The sequence below is a fragment of the Lineus longissimus genome, chromosome 6, assembly GCF_910592395.1.
Source record: "Lineus longissimus chromosome 6, tnLinLong1.2, whole genome shotgun sequence".
In the NCBI taxonomy this organism is placed as follows: Eukaryota; Metazoa; Nemertea; class Pilidiophora; order Heteronemertea; family Lineidae; genus Lineus; species Lineus longissimus.
This window is the reverse complement of record NC_088313.1, coordinates 18,885,260-18,901,491: the sequence shown is the minus strand read 5'-3', so window position 1 is coordinate 18,901,491 and position 16,232 is coordinate 18,885,260. Positions and strand designations below refer to the sequence as shown.

At 41.4% G+C, this 16,232-nt stretch overlaps 1 protein-coding gene and 1 long non-coding RNA gene across 3 annotated transcripts; both read right to left on the bottom strand.

Annotated features, from left to right (window-relative positions):
- Positions 1–1,048: 1,048 nt before the first annotated feature.
- On the bottom strand, positions 1,049–7,903 carry LOC135489660 (phosphoacetylglucosamine mutase-like). Of its 2 annotated transcripts, none has more exons than XM_064775111.1 (14): positions 7,729–7,903; positions 6,731–6,850; positions 6,268–6,338; positions 5,919–6,048; positions 5,472–5,650; positions 4,871–5,151; positions 4,594–4,636; positions 4,090–4,226; positions 3,682–3,795; positions 3,240–3,397; positions 2,972–3,035; positions 2,585–2,707; positions 2,311–2,432; positions 1,049–2,059 (listed from the first exon to the last, which is right to left on the bottom strand). In XM_064775111.1, the coding sequence occupies exons 1-14, from the start codon at positions 7,779–7,781 to the stop codon at positions 1,915–1,917; spliced, it is 1,740 nt and encodes a 579-aa protein (XP_064631181.1). In that variant the 5' UTR covers positions 7,782–7,903; the 3' UTR covers positions 1,049–1,914. The 2 variants fall into 2 exon arrangements, with proteins under 2 accessions (XP_064631181.1, XP_064631182.1); XM_064775112.1 differs by lacking the exon at positions 7,729–7,903 and adding an exon at positions 7,062–7,680.
- Positions 7,904–9,616: 1,713 nt separating this feature from the next.
- On the bottom strand, positions 9,617–15,449 carry LOC135489289 (uncharacterized). The gene is made up of 4 exons (XR_010447129.1): positions 15,372–15,449; positions 15,186–15,265; positions 10,811–12,861; positions 9,617–10,567 (listed from the first exon to the last, which is right to left on the bottom strand). It is a non-coding gene; the product is annotated as an uncharacterized LOC135489289 (long non-coding RNA).
- Positions 15,450–16,232: the final 783 nt, after the last annotated feature.

Sequence of the window (16,232 nt, the reverse complement as noted above, 5' to 3'; positions counted from 1 at the left end):
AATCTGGATGCCAATTCTAGGCCAAGTTAGAATGAAAACTTATTAATATATTTGGGGCATTATTCAACTTCTTGGCCAGTGGGGTTGACTCTTTTGATGAGGACAAGGACCAGGAATAGAAAGCAGATTTTATGCTTTTGATTCAGGATACTAATGTCATGCTAGGATGCACAACAATTAAAAAATCAAAATATAAGAGGTCAACAGGTGAGAATAGGAAATGACATGTTAAAGACCTAAGCTGTTCATTCAAAATTTGAAACTGAAGATGAGATTTAATAATATAATTTTGAACTCGGCCTTTGTGCACACTGATATAGGTACACTCTTTAATTAAGCAATTTTTTTTTTTTTATTAACTTGTGGCACAAGAAAATACAATGGTTGTGACAAAAACTTCAATTTTTTTAAGCAGGCAAAATAATGGTTTTATGAAAACTACACCAGGCGATAATCCAAGACTTTCTTGTTTGCCTGGTAATTCTTAATCAACCACCTGTACCACTGATTAAGAGTAGAATTATTTACTTAGCAAATTATGAATTGTGGCCTTCTCCACGGATTGGCACTACAGGCCTATTCTGTTGCGCTGATATAATAAATATATGTACATGGAAGTTCAGGTAGTTTGGATAACTTTGCAACAATTATTTGACTAAGACAAGTACAGTATCAAGTCGGCCAGTGCGCATTTTGAAATGACCAAGTGCACATTCTTTAAGAAAAATGGAAGTACAGTATTAAGAAAAGCTGCCTCAACTTGGATTTGAACCACCAGTCCACTGCCCCACTGTTGAGCTATTGAGGTTCCGCTTTCCTGAATTGAGGGACAACATTATTAGGGCCAACTTCGAATGGTGGTGGCCATTATGTCTACACACTCCCGACACTGTCACACCGACTAGACCTCTTACCAGTCATTTTCCGAGGATTCCTGTTGACAAATAGTGATGACACGAGGCCCGGGACTTTTTCCAGGAGACTAAATATCTGGCCAACTACAGGAGTATGTAATGCAGGTATTTGAAGAAAATAACAAAAATATAAATACAGCAGTATTCTTTTATTGATTCGACTTGTAGAATATCAAATACAAGGGAATAGGCACCTCATTTTGCTTCTCCAAAAACCAACTGATTGAAACTAGTAAATAAATCAGTATCCTGGCAGTACCTAAATAGACATTTTCAGAACGAAAGGTAAGGATCACTTCATGACCTCTTCACTGATACTAAATGTCTGAAAAATTGTGACATTTCTTTTAAGTAAGTGTTTTGAAGATCACAGACAATCATTGGGATGCGCAAAGAATGTGATAATTAACCTTTAAGTTAGCAAATCATAAACTTTAAGGGGGACCAAATATGGTCAGAGAGACCCATGCCCTCGACTAATGACACAAAATACATACACAATATCAACATACGTCCCCTCATTCAATGAAGATTATCCTAATTGAAAAGTATACATCTTAAATGCATTTCAGGAATATAAGAACAGAAGACTAATGACACAATACAATGTACTTCAGGATTTTTAGACAGCTCAACCAACCCAATGTACATGTCGAGAATCTCACCCAAGAGAGGTAACAATGAATTCCAGGCCTAACTCCTATGTTCCCATGCCCATTTTAAATACTTGATACAAGTTAATTTCTACTGAATATACAAATGTTCATAAATTTGGAGCAATCTATAATTCTACCAGCACCAAAACATTCTCTCAGGGAACCAACTTCCGTTACCACCAAGTGTCCTTATATGGCCTCTCAATCAACATGGAAGCACTACTAGATAGTCACTAAATCTCCACCCTGTTTAAAATTCTAAAGATTGTATTCCTTCTCAGATTGCAAACTCTGAGCACACTTCTGTCCACTGGCATCGAGAGATCAGCTTTTGCTGTTGCACATTAAGACGTCGGTTCCACAGGTTTATCCCCTACACCCCCAGCTCGTTTGTAGACCTCACACGCGACCTCATAGCCAAGAAGATCAGCATTTGTCCGAGTATCCGCCTCAGCATAAACCCTCACAACGTCTTCTGTACCGGATGGCCTAGAGGAAAACAAGATGCAAGATGTAGAATCGTCATTTGGGTTAGCACCTAGAAAGCTGGGATTTGGTGTCCTTGGTGTCTATTCCAGGGCAACCAAGAGTGGACTTTAGCATGGACCGCCTTCCTGGGTGAAGACGACTACCTCAATAACCCTGATCACTGCCAAACCATGCAGTTATACCCAACAGATGCTCACGAAAGCTTTAAATTAATTTAAGCTAAGAATGACTAAAAAGAGAGAATATCTTACCTTACAAATGACCTGCCTGATTTGTATTTCTGGACCACTTTATTTATTGCATCCTGCAGACCTTCTGGGGATGTTGTCTGTCTCTCTGCATCAGTTGTAGATATTACTGTCCTATCCTTCACCTTCAACATCCAACAAAACAACATAACTTTAAAATGCATGTAATATATGTCTTGCTGTCTTAAACACGCTGTATATATCAAAAGTACAAATCAAAGCCAGGCAATCGAGGAAATCTAGCTTTATCCAATAAAAGACTGTCAACTTCTCTTACCTGGACTTTGAGCAGTCTATTAGGAAGGTCGGTGTAGGCATTGTTCCAGTCTTCTATACTCCAGCCTCGCGCATGTAAGATTGTCTCTACCAGTAACATATCTGAGATGGCATCACCAACAGTCTGAAATCACAGGATCATCAGTAATGGCGTAGTGCCTCAATGAATCTGCAACGAAGCGCAGCCACTTGTGTACTTTTTGAGGCCTCATGAGATTAGTTTTTGAAGGCTAAAATGACAACGACATCTCGCGGGATCCATACCATTTTTGTCAAGTAAGCTATAATCAACATGTGCAAGCTTAGAGGGTAAAAGGGTCAGGAAGACCTCCTATTTTACCCCTCGAAGAGCAGGATTCCCATATTCTATTGTAGAAAGGAGACTGACCTGATTAATGACATCGACGACATTCTTTAATCTCTTTGCTGCAATGCTCTGATCTTCTGATAATCTAAAGAGATCGAAAAGGATTATAATTACTAAGTGTACATTTTAGTATGAAATATAAGTGAATACAGGAATTATTTCAATAAAGTTGTGACACTGGATGATACTGCAACATGGACTAAGCATAAGACTAAAGAAAACACACCATTCGGCAACACAGCAGCAACTGGATGTGCAAGAAAAGACTGACTACACATCTTATACTCACTCCGAATCATTGGCAGCCTCTTCTATGGAAGCCATAGCAGAGCCACTGAATAGCACGGTGCCATGACCATTCGCCTCAAAGTAGACACCAATGTCGAAACTCTTTGCCTCATGATGGAGATACTTCACTCCAGTTTTTGCACAAGAAACTGGCACTTTCTGAAACAAAATGAGAAGGCATTTCATTTAGCCAATCCTCCTGAAGCAATATCTCAAAGGCCTACTGCATTTGTTCAGGGAATTAGCTCAGTCAGGCTGGTATTACAATGTACCATTGCAGTGAATTCATGGACTAATACATTCCCCTGAATCATATATGGAGCAGTTTAGGCCCAGGCCCGCCCGCCCATCTTACATGAATGAACAGAAAACTTTGACAAATAATCTAACCCACACACAGAAAAACTAGAATTACCCAAAGTTAAATAAAGAATGACACTTACCAATTCGTTTACAATGTAGTTTGTTGAGCTACCATTTGCATAAGCTGTCTGGATGAGTCCAAGGTACAACTTCAACCCACTTTCTCTCAATAGCTCCATTAAGTAACCAGCTATCTGAAAAACCATCAATCGAAATAACAGTAATTCCCTTTAATGTAGCACTCTCCTTCCTAGCAAATGATTTTTCAAAACTTTTATGGCTTTACTTCAGAACCAGGCCTATTTCTCTTATGAACCTGATTGTTTCTTTTGCTCTTCTCTTGATCCCCAGAGCTTTGTCTCCATTGATGCCCTGTGGCCAGTCTCTCAGTGTCCCGGTGTGGGCAATTCTGGAGCACATGTAGCACTCGACATGTAACTGGATAAATACAATTATTTTATAATCACATGTATTATAAAATGCCTCACCAGGGTAGCTATCTTGTCCCCATCTAGAAGATAGAACTTGCTTTCTTTACTGACATAGAAGTACACCACCCTGTCACAGTCACCATCAACTGAGAGACACCTCGTACAAGGCTGGACAGCTGCATCGTTTTCTTGAACTGAAAAAGGTCTGGATTATGTCGAAATCTTGTGCTTTTTTACACGTACAGTAGAACCTCTCTATAAGGACACCCCCGGGACTGACAAATGCTGTCCTTAATAGAGAGGTGTCCGCTAAGGGAGGTTCCACTGTACATGACTGTTCACTTGGCAACCACTATTTAAAGATTCAAAGGCCAGTGTCATTTCCTTGCCAGGAACTACAGCCTGCCTAGTCCATATCCTGCCATGTTTTTGAGAAACTTGGATAAATTGTATGATTTATTCAATAACTCTCTCCATCCTGGGAATAGAATCACATATTAAGCTAAAGCATATTACAAATTATTTCAATGCAGGACTGAACCTCTTTATAGTTTTACTGACCTTCAGACGGTTTTTGTTGAGACTTGACAAAATCTGCACCACACTGAATGAGAAGAAACATAATGATAATATAATTTACATGACTGTGTAGGTCCCGGCTATATTTGCCAAGTACAATCGGTTGTGACTACTATAAAGTGAGTCAGACTAAAGTCACAGGCTTGTTCTGAATCAACAATGTGTCATGATATCTTTGGCCTCTGCTTCTCAACTTCTGAAATCATCAACCACAAGTAACTTCACTTACATTTTCTCAGCCTAAAAGGATCACACTCACCATGTGATTGAGGACACCTCCATTGTCCCCGCAATTGACCAACTTAACATTAAGTTTGCCCTGCAGATATGGAAGGAATGACTTCATCTCTTTACCTCCGACTCCATTGGCCCCATCAGCCCAAACATCAGGCGTGTAATGACTATTGGACGCATCGCCTGCTTCACGAAGCTGCACAAATGCATCGCCAAGTTTCTTGTAATAATCCTCTTTTGTTCCGAAAGCCTTCTGAGTATTGTAGTAATGCACCAAGAAATGTAACTGGGGTGTTGTGAGAAGACCTAAAAAAGAACTGAATAGGTATAAACATTGATTCAATCACATATCGGAGTATCCACACAGGGACAGTACCAGAGGATTATATCACAGGGATACGCAAAAAGTCATCCATAATCAATTCAATGGCATTACTATTTCAAGAAGCTTTACATAATAAAAGTTGTTCTCCTTATTTTAGGACACTTTCTTGAAGTTCCTCAGTTATTGAATTCCTACCTATCAGTCTATATAGTTCCCAAGACCTCTGTGACTCTCAAGGTCAAAACTAGACCAATCTATCACCCAACACTGACATCTCAGGGCCACCGGAAAAATCACTCACCATAATGTTTTGAAACGCCCCCAAGAGCTCTCACACCATCTTCTGCAGCAGCTGATAGACTGGGACTACTTCTCCTTGTGTCCATACCAATCAACACAGGGTATTGCGCAATATCATCAAGATCTTTTAAGCCGACAGCTGCCATGATGTTTTGGACGGCACTATCAAGGTTAGAGTCACTATAAAAATCAAGTTTACATGCAATATCAACTCAGTTGGAAAGCACACCTGAAGGTAGCTTTGTTATTTGAATTCGTATCTCCCAAGTTCTTTTCCCAAGCAAAAACACGTATATTCAGAACATTTGCTTGTTCCTTGGCAAAATAAGACCAAGCAGTTTTCAGTATTGAAATAGTAAATAATGATTATAGAGCGAAGTCTGTGTGAAGACCAAGAAGTACCAATGATGGCAAACCAGCACACATGACAATATTGACATAATCATACCTGACATTGACCAAGTCTGTAGCATGTTTCTCCCAAGACATCTCAAGCATATCACCCAAAGGATCAATCAACTTGACACCGTTGTCACATTCAGGGTTGTGAGAAGCTGTGATCATGAGACCAATACCAGCTGGAGAATAGAAGGCAGGCGCTTTTAGAAATTACAATCTACATGTATGACCAACGAGTTATGAAATCAACTTCAGTTAAGGTTCAGTGGTTCAGCCTGGCTTTAGCTTTCTCCATGCCAATGTTGTCTGTATCGGAGCTGAACGGTATAAAAGAGGCACTGCACAGTCATCACCCTTACCCCAGCTTAAAAAGCAACTGTATATGATTGAATGCCCACCTTTCTTAAGCATGCTCCTCAAACCAGCAAGGATGCCCATCCTGTACATAATGAAGTCCATTTCTTCTGCTCTGAAAATATACATCATGACATTGATTGAGGATATTTGAAGAAATAAATGGAGCAATATGATTTGATCTAGAATTAGCCTGCCGTGGCCTAGGCTTACGTGGACAGGCCCATCTTACCAATCACGAATCACTAAAAAAGCATCACAGACAGACAGAGTCCAGGGATTAGACTAGACCGTCACTTCAGAAAGACCCTTTCATTCCAATCACATCTCAATCCAACAGAAACCGGCCCTAATCACATCAAAATCACAGAAACCGGCCAAGAAAACATATAGGGCCTACAATGGTTAAATCTATGTTGTAAAACTTGTATGCTCATGCCTGCACTTGTTTACACACAATCACATGCATGACCTGGGGACACACAAGTTACAAATCAAATCGCTCACTTTCTTCTGAATCCAGCGGTTCCATATTGGACTTTCTTTTCATGCGACCGACAATACTTCATCTTGGATAGATTTACTACTTCCTTCAGCAGAGAATTCATGTTTTTGTTCAAAGGCTTCCTAAAAATGATTGAATAAACAGCGAAAAATCAGTGGTGTGAGCGTCGAATACATTTTGTTTTCTATTTTCGGACACAAAAAAACTACATACTAAATGATCAAATTCATAATAAATAGTAATATTCATATGTTTTGATGGTAGTTTACAGATAAAAGGACAATTGAAGAACGTTATCCAACAACTATTTCTTGTTGTCTTTATTTGATTTACTTGGAAAAAGAGGATGTTTGCTGCCCAAAATGACGCCGCGATATGAATTATTTTCGGATTTTTTTTTGAAATGATCATGAGACCCGTTTCCTTCCGACCCGGCCGATAAACGACGGAACCCTAGCGGCAAATTGAAGAACTAGAACCAATATTGTATTATTGTGGTCCTTTAAAGCGTCTCAGAAGGACTTATTGAGGGGGAGGGGGGGGGGGGGTTAAAAATGCTCCAGCATGATGCCTGGGCAGAAATCCCCCTACAAGCAGCCTAACAGCAACTTCGGGGACCAGAGTTAGGCCTGAAATAATTTCCTAGCCCAGTGTAACTGTAAAGAGTCGCAGAACCCTAGAGCAGCAACCCAATGAAGACTAGAGAAGCTGTTTAGGGAAAATATGACCGAATCTCTTCAAGTGAGACACAAGTGAGTTGATGGTAGTTGGTACAAGATAAACGTGGTCCAGGCTGGTTCGTTGATCCGGACTTTATTTTATTTCACTTTATCGCGAGCATCATACAGATTCCTGCACACGTGCTGAGCAGGTTGTTCCTTCCCCTCGAAATCTCAAGCACGGGGTTCACAAACTATTACGTCATGAAGAGGGGGTCCTGGCCTGATTCAAATTATCAGTGATAATTTGAATCAGGCCAGGACCCCCTAATATCACTCACACAACGTAGTGAGTGTAATGGTTAGGTATGTATAAAGTGTAAACAAAATTCATATATCCATCTTGTCCATCGAATCTGAAAAAAATTGTACAGACCCATGACAATTCTGGTTCCGGTACAGTTTGTCACATTCCAGATGGGCCGCGCGTTGGCCGATCCTGCATTCACGACGCACCGCACCCACAGTTACAACGTCGGACGTGATTCCCATTGTTTCCTTCCTCGTGACGCAATTATTTCATGACGTTATGAGCCATTGACCATTCACACAAGTAGATTTATTCACACCGGCGCCACTGAAGTGCAGGTGTGGGACATCATGTAAAAAATCGTCTGCTATCGGGGAAAGTGTAAACTGTTGATGAATTTGCTGATGAAAATGTTGATGGGGGCCCTCTAACTTTGGTGGCTTGACATTTGTTGGTTTTTAAATATTTTTCAATCAAATTGCACTATGTTATACTTTAGAGGAATTTAGTGAGGTGGTAAAAAGGAAAATAGCAAATATTTTATATGAATAGGTGATTTTGATTTTGAGTGGAGACCATTTTTTTTAGGTTTTCGAGATGCGCCGATCGGCTTTTAGATTCTGTTGATGGGTCCTAGTACTTACAGATTATAAGCGTTGTTCCAAAAATCGAAGACAGATCGAGTTTTCACCCATCCCTATTCCTATTCGTTGTTCTGTAGGGATGCCCCCAGCAGTTTAAATGTCCTAGGAATGTATTAGCGTCTTTTTCTCGCGCGGAGTTGCATTGGACACTCTGTCGTATGTCACATCCTTCGAAGTACAAGGGACACACGATCTGCACCCTCGCGAGACGAGTTGCCCATACCAGGTAATGCCAAATCAGTTGTCTCGTATCAGTTACCCCCAAGACTAACACTGGAGGAACAGGGTTGTCCGCTTCACTGCCCATACTGCTGTAGGGACGCTCACAGCAGTTTGAAAGTTTTGTGAATGTATTGGTGTCTTTTTGTCTCAAGTCAAGGAGCTGCATTGGACACTGTGAGGTGTCACATCCCTCGAACTAAAGGGACACAGCTCATGTGCCCTTATCAAACAGCACTTCATGTTAGCTATAACTCAGTTAGTTGTCTCGTATCAGGTACCACCCAAGAAGTAGGCCTAATCCAGTAGTGTTTGAGGAGATGATATGAATAAACACCAGCAATGCTTCGTCTTCAACAGACGATTGCGGTTTACCAGTTACTCTAAGCACGGGTTACTCTGGGCAGAGATGGGGTGTCAGTGTCTCTCTCAAGAGCGTACAGCGGACTGTCTGCAGGATGTCTCTCTCATCCAATACTAAAGAGACAGGGCTTTTAGCACCTCGGTAGGCATAACCATAATATATACATCGAAGGATAGGATACAACACAAGTTTGAATGTCCTGGAATAATTCGCGTCTCTCTAAAAGACTAAATCGGACGCTCTGTAATGTCACATCATTCGAACTCCAGGGACACATAGATACACACATTGAGCGCCAGTTATTTTTAATAATCTCACTTTTCGAGAGTGTCCCCCACGCTGAGAGACCGAAGGACAAGAGACAAAGGCTGATGATGTGTTATTCGGGATTGAAACGGGATGCAAATTAAGTTACAGACTCTGGGCTATTTCGTCCCTGTCCGCAGGCGTGAGGTATTTTGATGAGGAAGGTGCATTTGGTGTCGTTTGGTAAGTGCATAAATCTAACTTTTCGAGAGTGTCCCCCACGCTGAGAGACCGAAGGACAAGAGACAAAGCCTGATGATATGCAACTTTTATTGGGCAAGTATATAATATATAGGCTACATATGCATGTACTACAAAACTTAGAATTAGTGGCCGGCGTGCGGAATCAGAAAAAAGGAGTGATCAGCACACTCATTGACCGAAGGACAAGAGACGAAGGTTATGATATGACAACATTTATTTGGCAAGTACATACATATAAATAATGCAAAACTTGGAATACAATAACACAACGTTGATACTGCTGACGCCGCTTGAGCCGCTTGAGCAAGCGTGTCAAGGGATCAGATGTTGGGTCAGTGCGGGATGGAGGGTGGTGCACTGTGAGTGTCGATAAGGATGGGGGGGGGGGGGGGGGCAAATGATAATAGCATAATAACAATTGAACAATGTACAAGTCATAAGTAACCGTGACCGCTTTCAAGGTGGCAAGAACTGATCGCTGACCAAAACAATGACATATCCTGTTAACACCAATGGAGCATTCTCTTGTACTGTATTTTAGCCCAAAACCGCCCAATCAAAATGGTGCAGAGACTCGACTGACATTTAATGTCTTCAAGAGGAAATTGCTCTCAAAACTGATATGGGCCTATAGTATAAATAATATCCTACCTAAAATATAGGCCTTTTGTTAAATTAGGCCTGCCTTAAGAAAAAAGAAAGAAAACCTACAACCAATTCCTCTTGAAAACAATTATGTCAATAAGGCTCATCCATGCATCATTTGAGTAAAACAATGTAGAAACACATTTTTCCTGTGATCAAGAAATAGCTCCATTGTTGTAATGTTGCACTTCTTGTGGTGTGAAATAGCTCAGATATACGGTAAATGGATTGCCACATTGAAAACGGAACAAGAAATAGCAATATTCTGGATCAGCGAGTACATACATGAAGTGCTATTGATTTCAGGAATAAGCACACATTTTGCAAGGTTCACTTTTAACAAAGAGTAACAATGTTTGCTGTTTAATTTTCAGGGTCGAAAACAGGCGAGTGTCAACCCATTCTGAGCCAACAGCATGAATTACAACAAGAAAAAGGGTCAATTCCGTTGGGAACTGCTGTTCCCTGATCATGGCTCTTGACATGGTCTGGAATAGAAAGGGAAGATTTATATACCAAGAAACATTGAAATATACAATTTAAGAAATTGAAGTATTTGATCATTTTTCATGACGTTTTTTTTTAAATCATGGCACTAATAAGATGAATAAATTAAATTGAATTGTGAGGCAATGGTGGTAAACCTGCCTCGGGTTTGTCCCAATATCAGTCACATGATGACGGACCTAAAGCCTCATTTCATCAACTGTAGCCATGCTTATCTCATTTACCTCAATTGTGTTCCACAAATTTGGCATCCTGAATATTTATCTCTCAAAAGTGGACTCGATCGCGTTGGCTCGATTCTTGGGACGGGACAGCGAAATCACAGGAGATGGCGCAATCCACCTGAAAAAATTGGAGACAATTCGAATGCTGCTTCAGTTAACAATGGGCGATCTGTTCAGGAGACGTCTTTCAAATCGCCCATTGGTTCATAAACGAGAGCTGGACAGACAGTTCCAGCTACTCTTCGCAGATTTCCTTCTTCCAATGCATACATCGCGTTTTGTCTCAACCACACTTGCATAGCTATTTACTTTAAGGTCACGTGCAGGTCTTATTGGTAATTGCTGGGGTGAAATATGGTACTGCGGGACAGACTTACATGTCCACAAAACGCAATGTCACTGCTGGACTGATTTACAAGTCCACTAAACGCAGAATCGGACATGGACACCATTACCCCAGCAAGAACCCAATGTAACCCCACAAATAGGGCCGTTTATAATGTTTAAGACATGTTTATACAATAACAATACTGAAGCTATTGCCTGCAGTGACCTTGCTAATGATTTTTATGTGGGAGGGGCCAGGGACCGTGACTATTGATAAAGTCCTCACGATATTATATTCGTCAACAATGGGGCACAGACTTTCAGATATTTTCGTGACTGACCTATATTACCAGTACAGTCCAATATATATTTCTTTTTTTTGACTGACCTCTATTACCAGTACAGTCCAATATCATTCTATTCTTCGTGACTGACCTATATTACCAGTACAGTCCAATACATATTTCATTTTTTCGTGACTGACCTATATTACCAGTACAGTCCAATATATAGTCTATTCTTCGTGACTGACCTCTATTACCAGTACAGTCCAATATCATTCTATTCTTCGTGACTGACCTATATTACCAGTACAGTCCAATATATATTTTATTTTTCGTGACTGACCTATATTACCAGTACAGTCCAAAGATACTATTTAGTCTGTATATTATTCTAGGGCTGGGGTGGGGGATGGGGAAACTCTCCAGTGACAAACTTTTTGATTGTCATTCTGGTAAAAAAAACACGTCCAAAGGGGAAATTTATTCTCATAACTTTTTACAATGCTCGAAAAAAACTATTAAAATGCTCATGTGGCGAGTCGCCACATGTACCGACTATACCTGTGGATCTAAATATATATATCATCATTGAAATCCTCAGAGAAATTAAACCAAGACAAAAAAGGGTTCCATGCCCTTGGTTTCCATGTACCGCGAACGATGCTAACGATAGGATTTAGCTGACAGGATTTGGCCACATGAACCCCTCCGTGTCCAGAAGACGCGGGGGTCGTCAGATCAATTTGAAACCGCCATGGACATCACTTCTTCCCCCTCACAAGTCGGTCGCGATGACCTCCATGTGCAAACCATTTTGGCTGTGGATGCTCCTGGTAACCCATGTCGCCTAACCAGACATAGCGCGCTGCCTGACTAGAAGTTACCGCCTCTGAGACCCAGGGTTGAGACACTGGGGTCTGCCCCTAGCTGACAGGTGGATGGAGATCCATATCATAGAGCATACCAACCGTACATAACCGGCTGGACTGGTACACCCTATCAGGCTCAGACTCCCCAACGAAGTCTATTGAGCGCAGCCGCAGCGCCAGTTAATATGGATGGATTTACGTCGTCAAATAACTGTCGACCTGATGAGCATTCGTTCACGGCACATAGAGTTTATCGGGGTTGGGGGCGAAGAGACAAGACCAGGAACTCCTATGGGGTCGCGGGCGCAATGCAACCCGAGGAACGAGATGCACCCAAAGTACAAACTCGAAAATAACTGGCTCATCCTTCGCCATAGGTGTCAAGTATGTACCACTTATACAGACAGGCGTCATTAACGTTGGGTAACACCTCACAAGGAGCAATACCAAGCATTTTCAAGACCTCATATTTAGCGAAAAGGTGTGACAACAATGATAATATATCAGATCCAATACCAGTCCCTTGACCAAACCCAACCATTTCTTGAAAGTTCAAAGGACGTCGGGGATTCTGAAAGAAAAAGTATTGGCCATGACAGCTAGATAGATCGAAGTGATAGATGGGCTAACTGTCTATCTGAAAGGGCGGGTAGCGAATTTTTTTTCCTGAATCTTTTGGGCACTATAGTGTACATTTGTACAGGGACTTTCAGCCAATCAGATTTCGACAAATACATGACGTCAGAAGTCTTAGAAACTTTAGAGCAGTTGGCAGAGCGCTCGTCAAACTGGCAGAATACGATGTTCGATCCAAAGGTCGCGAGTTCGAATCCGGTTGTGGACAACATTTTTCTTTTTCTTTTTTACACTTTAGATTTTATTTTTATAACGCCTTTCTTTTCCCTTGTTATTTAGATTTTAGATATTTGTGTTATTTCTGCTGCCTGCAACATACCTACAGAAAGGACAATAACAATAGCCCATCTCCAAGATCCAAGGGATAGTCCTTCAGATATCATATTGATGAATATACAATGAGACTTGTCTCATGTGAATGGTCTTCCTCCAGTAGGAATATGTTTCTCTGCAATGAGACTTGTCTTTCGATACTGCCTCGTGTGTATGGTCTTCCTCCAGTATATTTTTATACTGTATGCCTCAAATTTGATTAACAAGCACAAAACAATACAAGCTTACTTCTAAGTTTCATGATGACGCCTCGATGACGACACAGATTTATCGGATTCTGATTGGCTGAGAACCTGTGTACAAATGTACACTGTACTGCCCGAAAGATTCAGGAAAAAATTCGCGGGCGGGCGATTAAGCAGGCGCATACAGTTAAGATATTAAAATGGTAACAAAATGGCCGAAATTTATCTTCCCACACCATCTTTATAAGAGCTATAGGTAAAACTCAATGGTGACCAGATTATTACTGCTCCCGAAAGAAATTTTAAGTAGCCTAAGTCTTTTGTTGGCTGCTGCTTTGCTGCGACTTTCAGCAGCCTCCTACGACGGCACAAGGATATCATTGAAAGCCACCACGTGACCGCAGGGCCAATGCATTGGTGTCATAATTCACATAATATCATCTTCGTGACCACGCCAAAACATACTTAAAGGTGACATGCATGCATAAAAACCCCAAACGACCAAGTTAGAAAACACAAATGCCCGACCAAGAAACGACAACTGCACTTGAAACATGATAGACGACCAGCGACAGGTCTCACTTGACTGCACAAACACAAGTTCATTGACGAGACAGGTCACAGAGAAAGAAAAAAAGAAAAAATATTCCTCGAGCGGGTTCGAACTCGGAACCCTCGCCACTTCATCCTTTCTTTTCTAATTTTGCCGTTAGGGTTTTTATGCATGCATGTCAGCTTTAAAGGGACAACCTGGGCGTGGGATTTACCTGGCCAGGAGGATAATACCTCTGCTTGTCACCATGCGCCGCCACTTATCTCAAATAACGATTTTCGCCAGTGTGCGAGGCAGTTTTGGACATGAGCCGTGAAATTCAGGCAGGCCTCGGGTTACACCCAGTTTTTGTGCACTGTTTATTGCAGTTCAATGATGTATTTCAATTTTCCTGTTTGGACTGAGAAGTCACGGTTCTACTGGAAGCCATTTTTGTAGGAAAAACCACCATATCTCATGCCACAGTTGTCCATTTAATACCACTGAATACAAGAGGGGGTAGGCATATCACTAAACCATGGTCATTTCATAACACAGGCCTGGGAACAACTGGCAGGGTTTATCAAAGCTCTGAAGTTGGCAGCACAGAGGTGAAATGAGACGATTGGTAATTTCTGTCATGTCTTCATGTAAATGTCTCTGAACTACTTCGATTGTATGCCTTATCTTTCTGATCCGGTCAAGGTCCTCATCATACATATCACATGTCACAGTATCAAGGGCTGATTGGTTCAGAGATAGAATGTGTTATGAGCACGTGACACATTGCACCAAGCACGTGGCGTGTGACGTCATAAAACATGGCAGACATGACCGATCGTCTCATTTTCTTGCTGCCAGAACGATATAGTACCATAGATAGGGTATGGGCTAACAGTGTCCTCCTTTCAAAGGTCAGCTGAGCCGAGTGTGGAATTATTCAGAACAGCAGTGGCGGATTTAGGGGCGTCCCGCACGAGTCATCACTCTTTGATATTTTAGGGCACCTCTCCTCAAGAACCCTCCCCCTCATTTTCAGGATTGCACCTTCGGCTCTATCATCAGTTCTCAATGGTGGGGCAGCGCCCCCCCCCCCACCCCCGCTTCTTTCCCAAATTTCTGGATCCGCCACTGCTGCAGAGATGAGAAGTTTCAAAAGAACACATGTATGTGCAATAAAGGAAGTTTCGATAGAGAAAAATAACTCACCACGTGGTGTTCACGTAGTATCTTGTGATAAACCGGTTGGGCAGCATTGGGTGTGCCAGACAGGACAACGTGTCTGGCGTCTGCAAGAAATGAAAATGAAAAGATAAGATAAGATTGTACATTGTATCAGACAATAGTCGCAAAATTTGGGGAGAAAAAGTTGTGGAGAAATCAGGCTGAACTCACCAATATTGAACCAGTGCTTCGACTTGGCGTCGACACAACTGAACGCTTGTGTTCCCAAAACCGGTGTGTCATACCAGGAGCACAGCCAAATTCAACGGCTCGTATTGAGGAGGTTACGTCAGAGAGGTTACCAAACCACTCACTTCAAATTGTGATTTTCAATCAAATTCATTGACCCATACACGAAAATGCTCACGATTTAAAGCTGATTGGTCATATACTTAGGTTACGGTCGGATGAACAGGAGTCAGACAACAAGTGACATAACTTCGCGGAAACTTGGCTTTTGTGGTATTTTCAAACGAGTCTACGTGACGTAACATGATTGTTGAAATTTATAACCAGTAGTATTCACACATGGCAAAACATTTTTAATTCAAGTTCAAGTTTTTTAACTCCCTATATATTATTTCCTAGCTAATCCCATTGTTTAGCCCGATAATCCCGCTAATTAGCATTCAGGGGCCTATGCCTGGAGAAGGCTCGCGCCATCGATCGATGCTTGCGCTATCTATCGATGCCCGCGCTAGTTACCGATCCGTAGAAAGCGCAGCGCTATCGCTCGATGGCGCAGATCAACTGATATTGCATAACACATATACATGTAACACGCAAAAAATGGCCTCCACTCTTTGATCAAAATCCCCCATTCATGTAAAGTATTTTCTCTTTTCCATTCTACCACCTCACTAGATGACTCCATAATGATTTATTTAAAGAAATAAAATACCCGATTTAACATCCTGCAGAATCAGGGGAATCGGGCGTTTCCAGTGATATACGACACAAATGGGTTGTCCTCATGCATTCATTTTGGAAACGCATTTTAAAATAGATGTTATGTCCTGTTAATGGGGCACG

Bases quoted from the DNA above. Each gene is read 5' to 3' on its own strand.
- LOC135489660 (XM_064775111.1), bottom strand. From the start codon at position 7,781: ATGAATTTTGTTTACACTTTATACATACCTAACCATTACACTCACTAC. The intron at 6,851-7,728 runs GTGAGTGATATT...AATCATTTTTAG, and splicing joins CATTACACTCACTACGTTGT to GAAGCCTTTGAACAAAAACA. The intron at 3,036-3,239 runs GTGAGTATAAGA...CGATCTCTTTAG, and splicing joins GAGGCTGCCAATGATTCGGA to ATTATCAGAAGATCAGAGCA.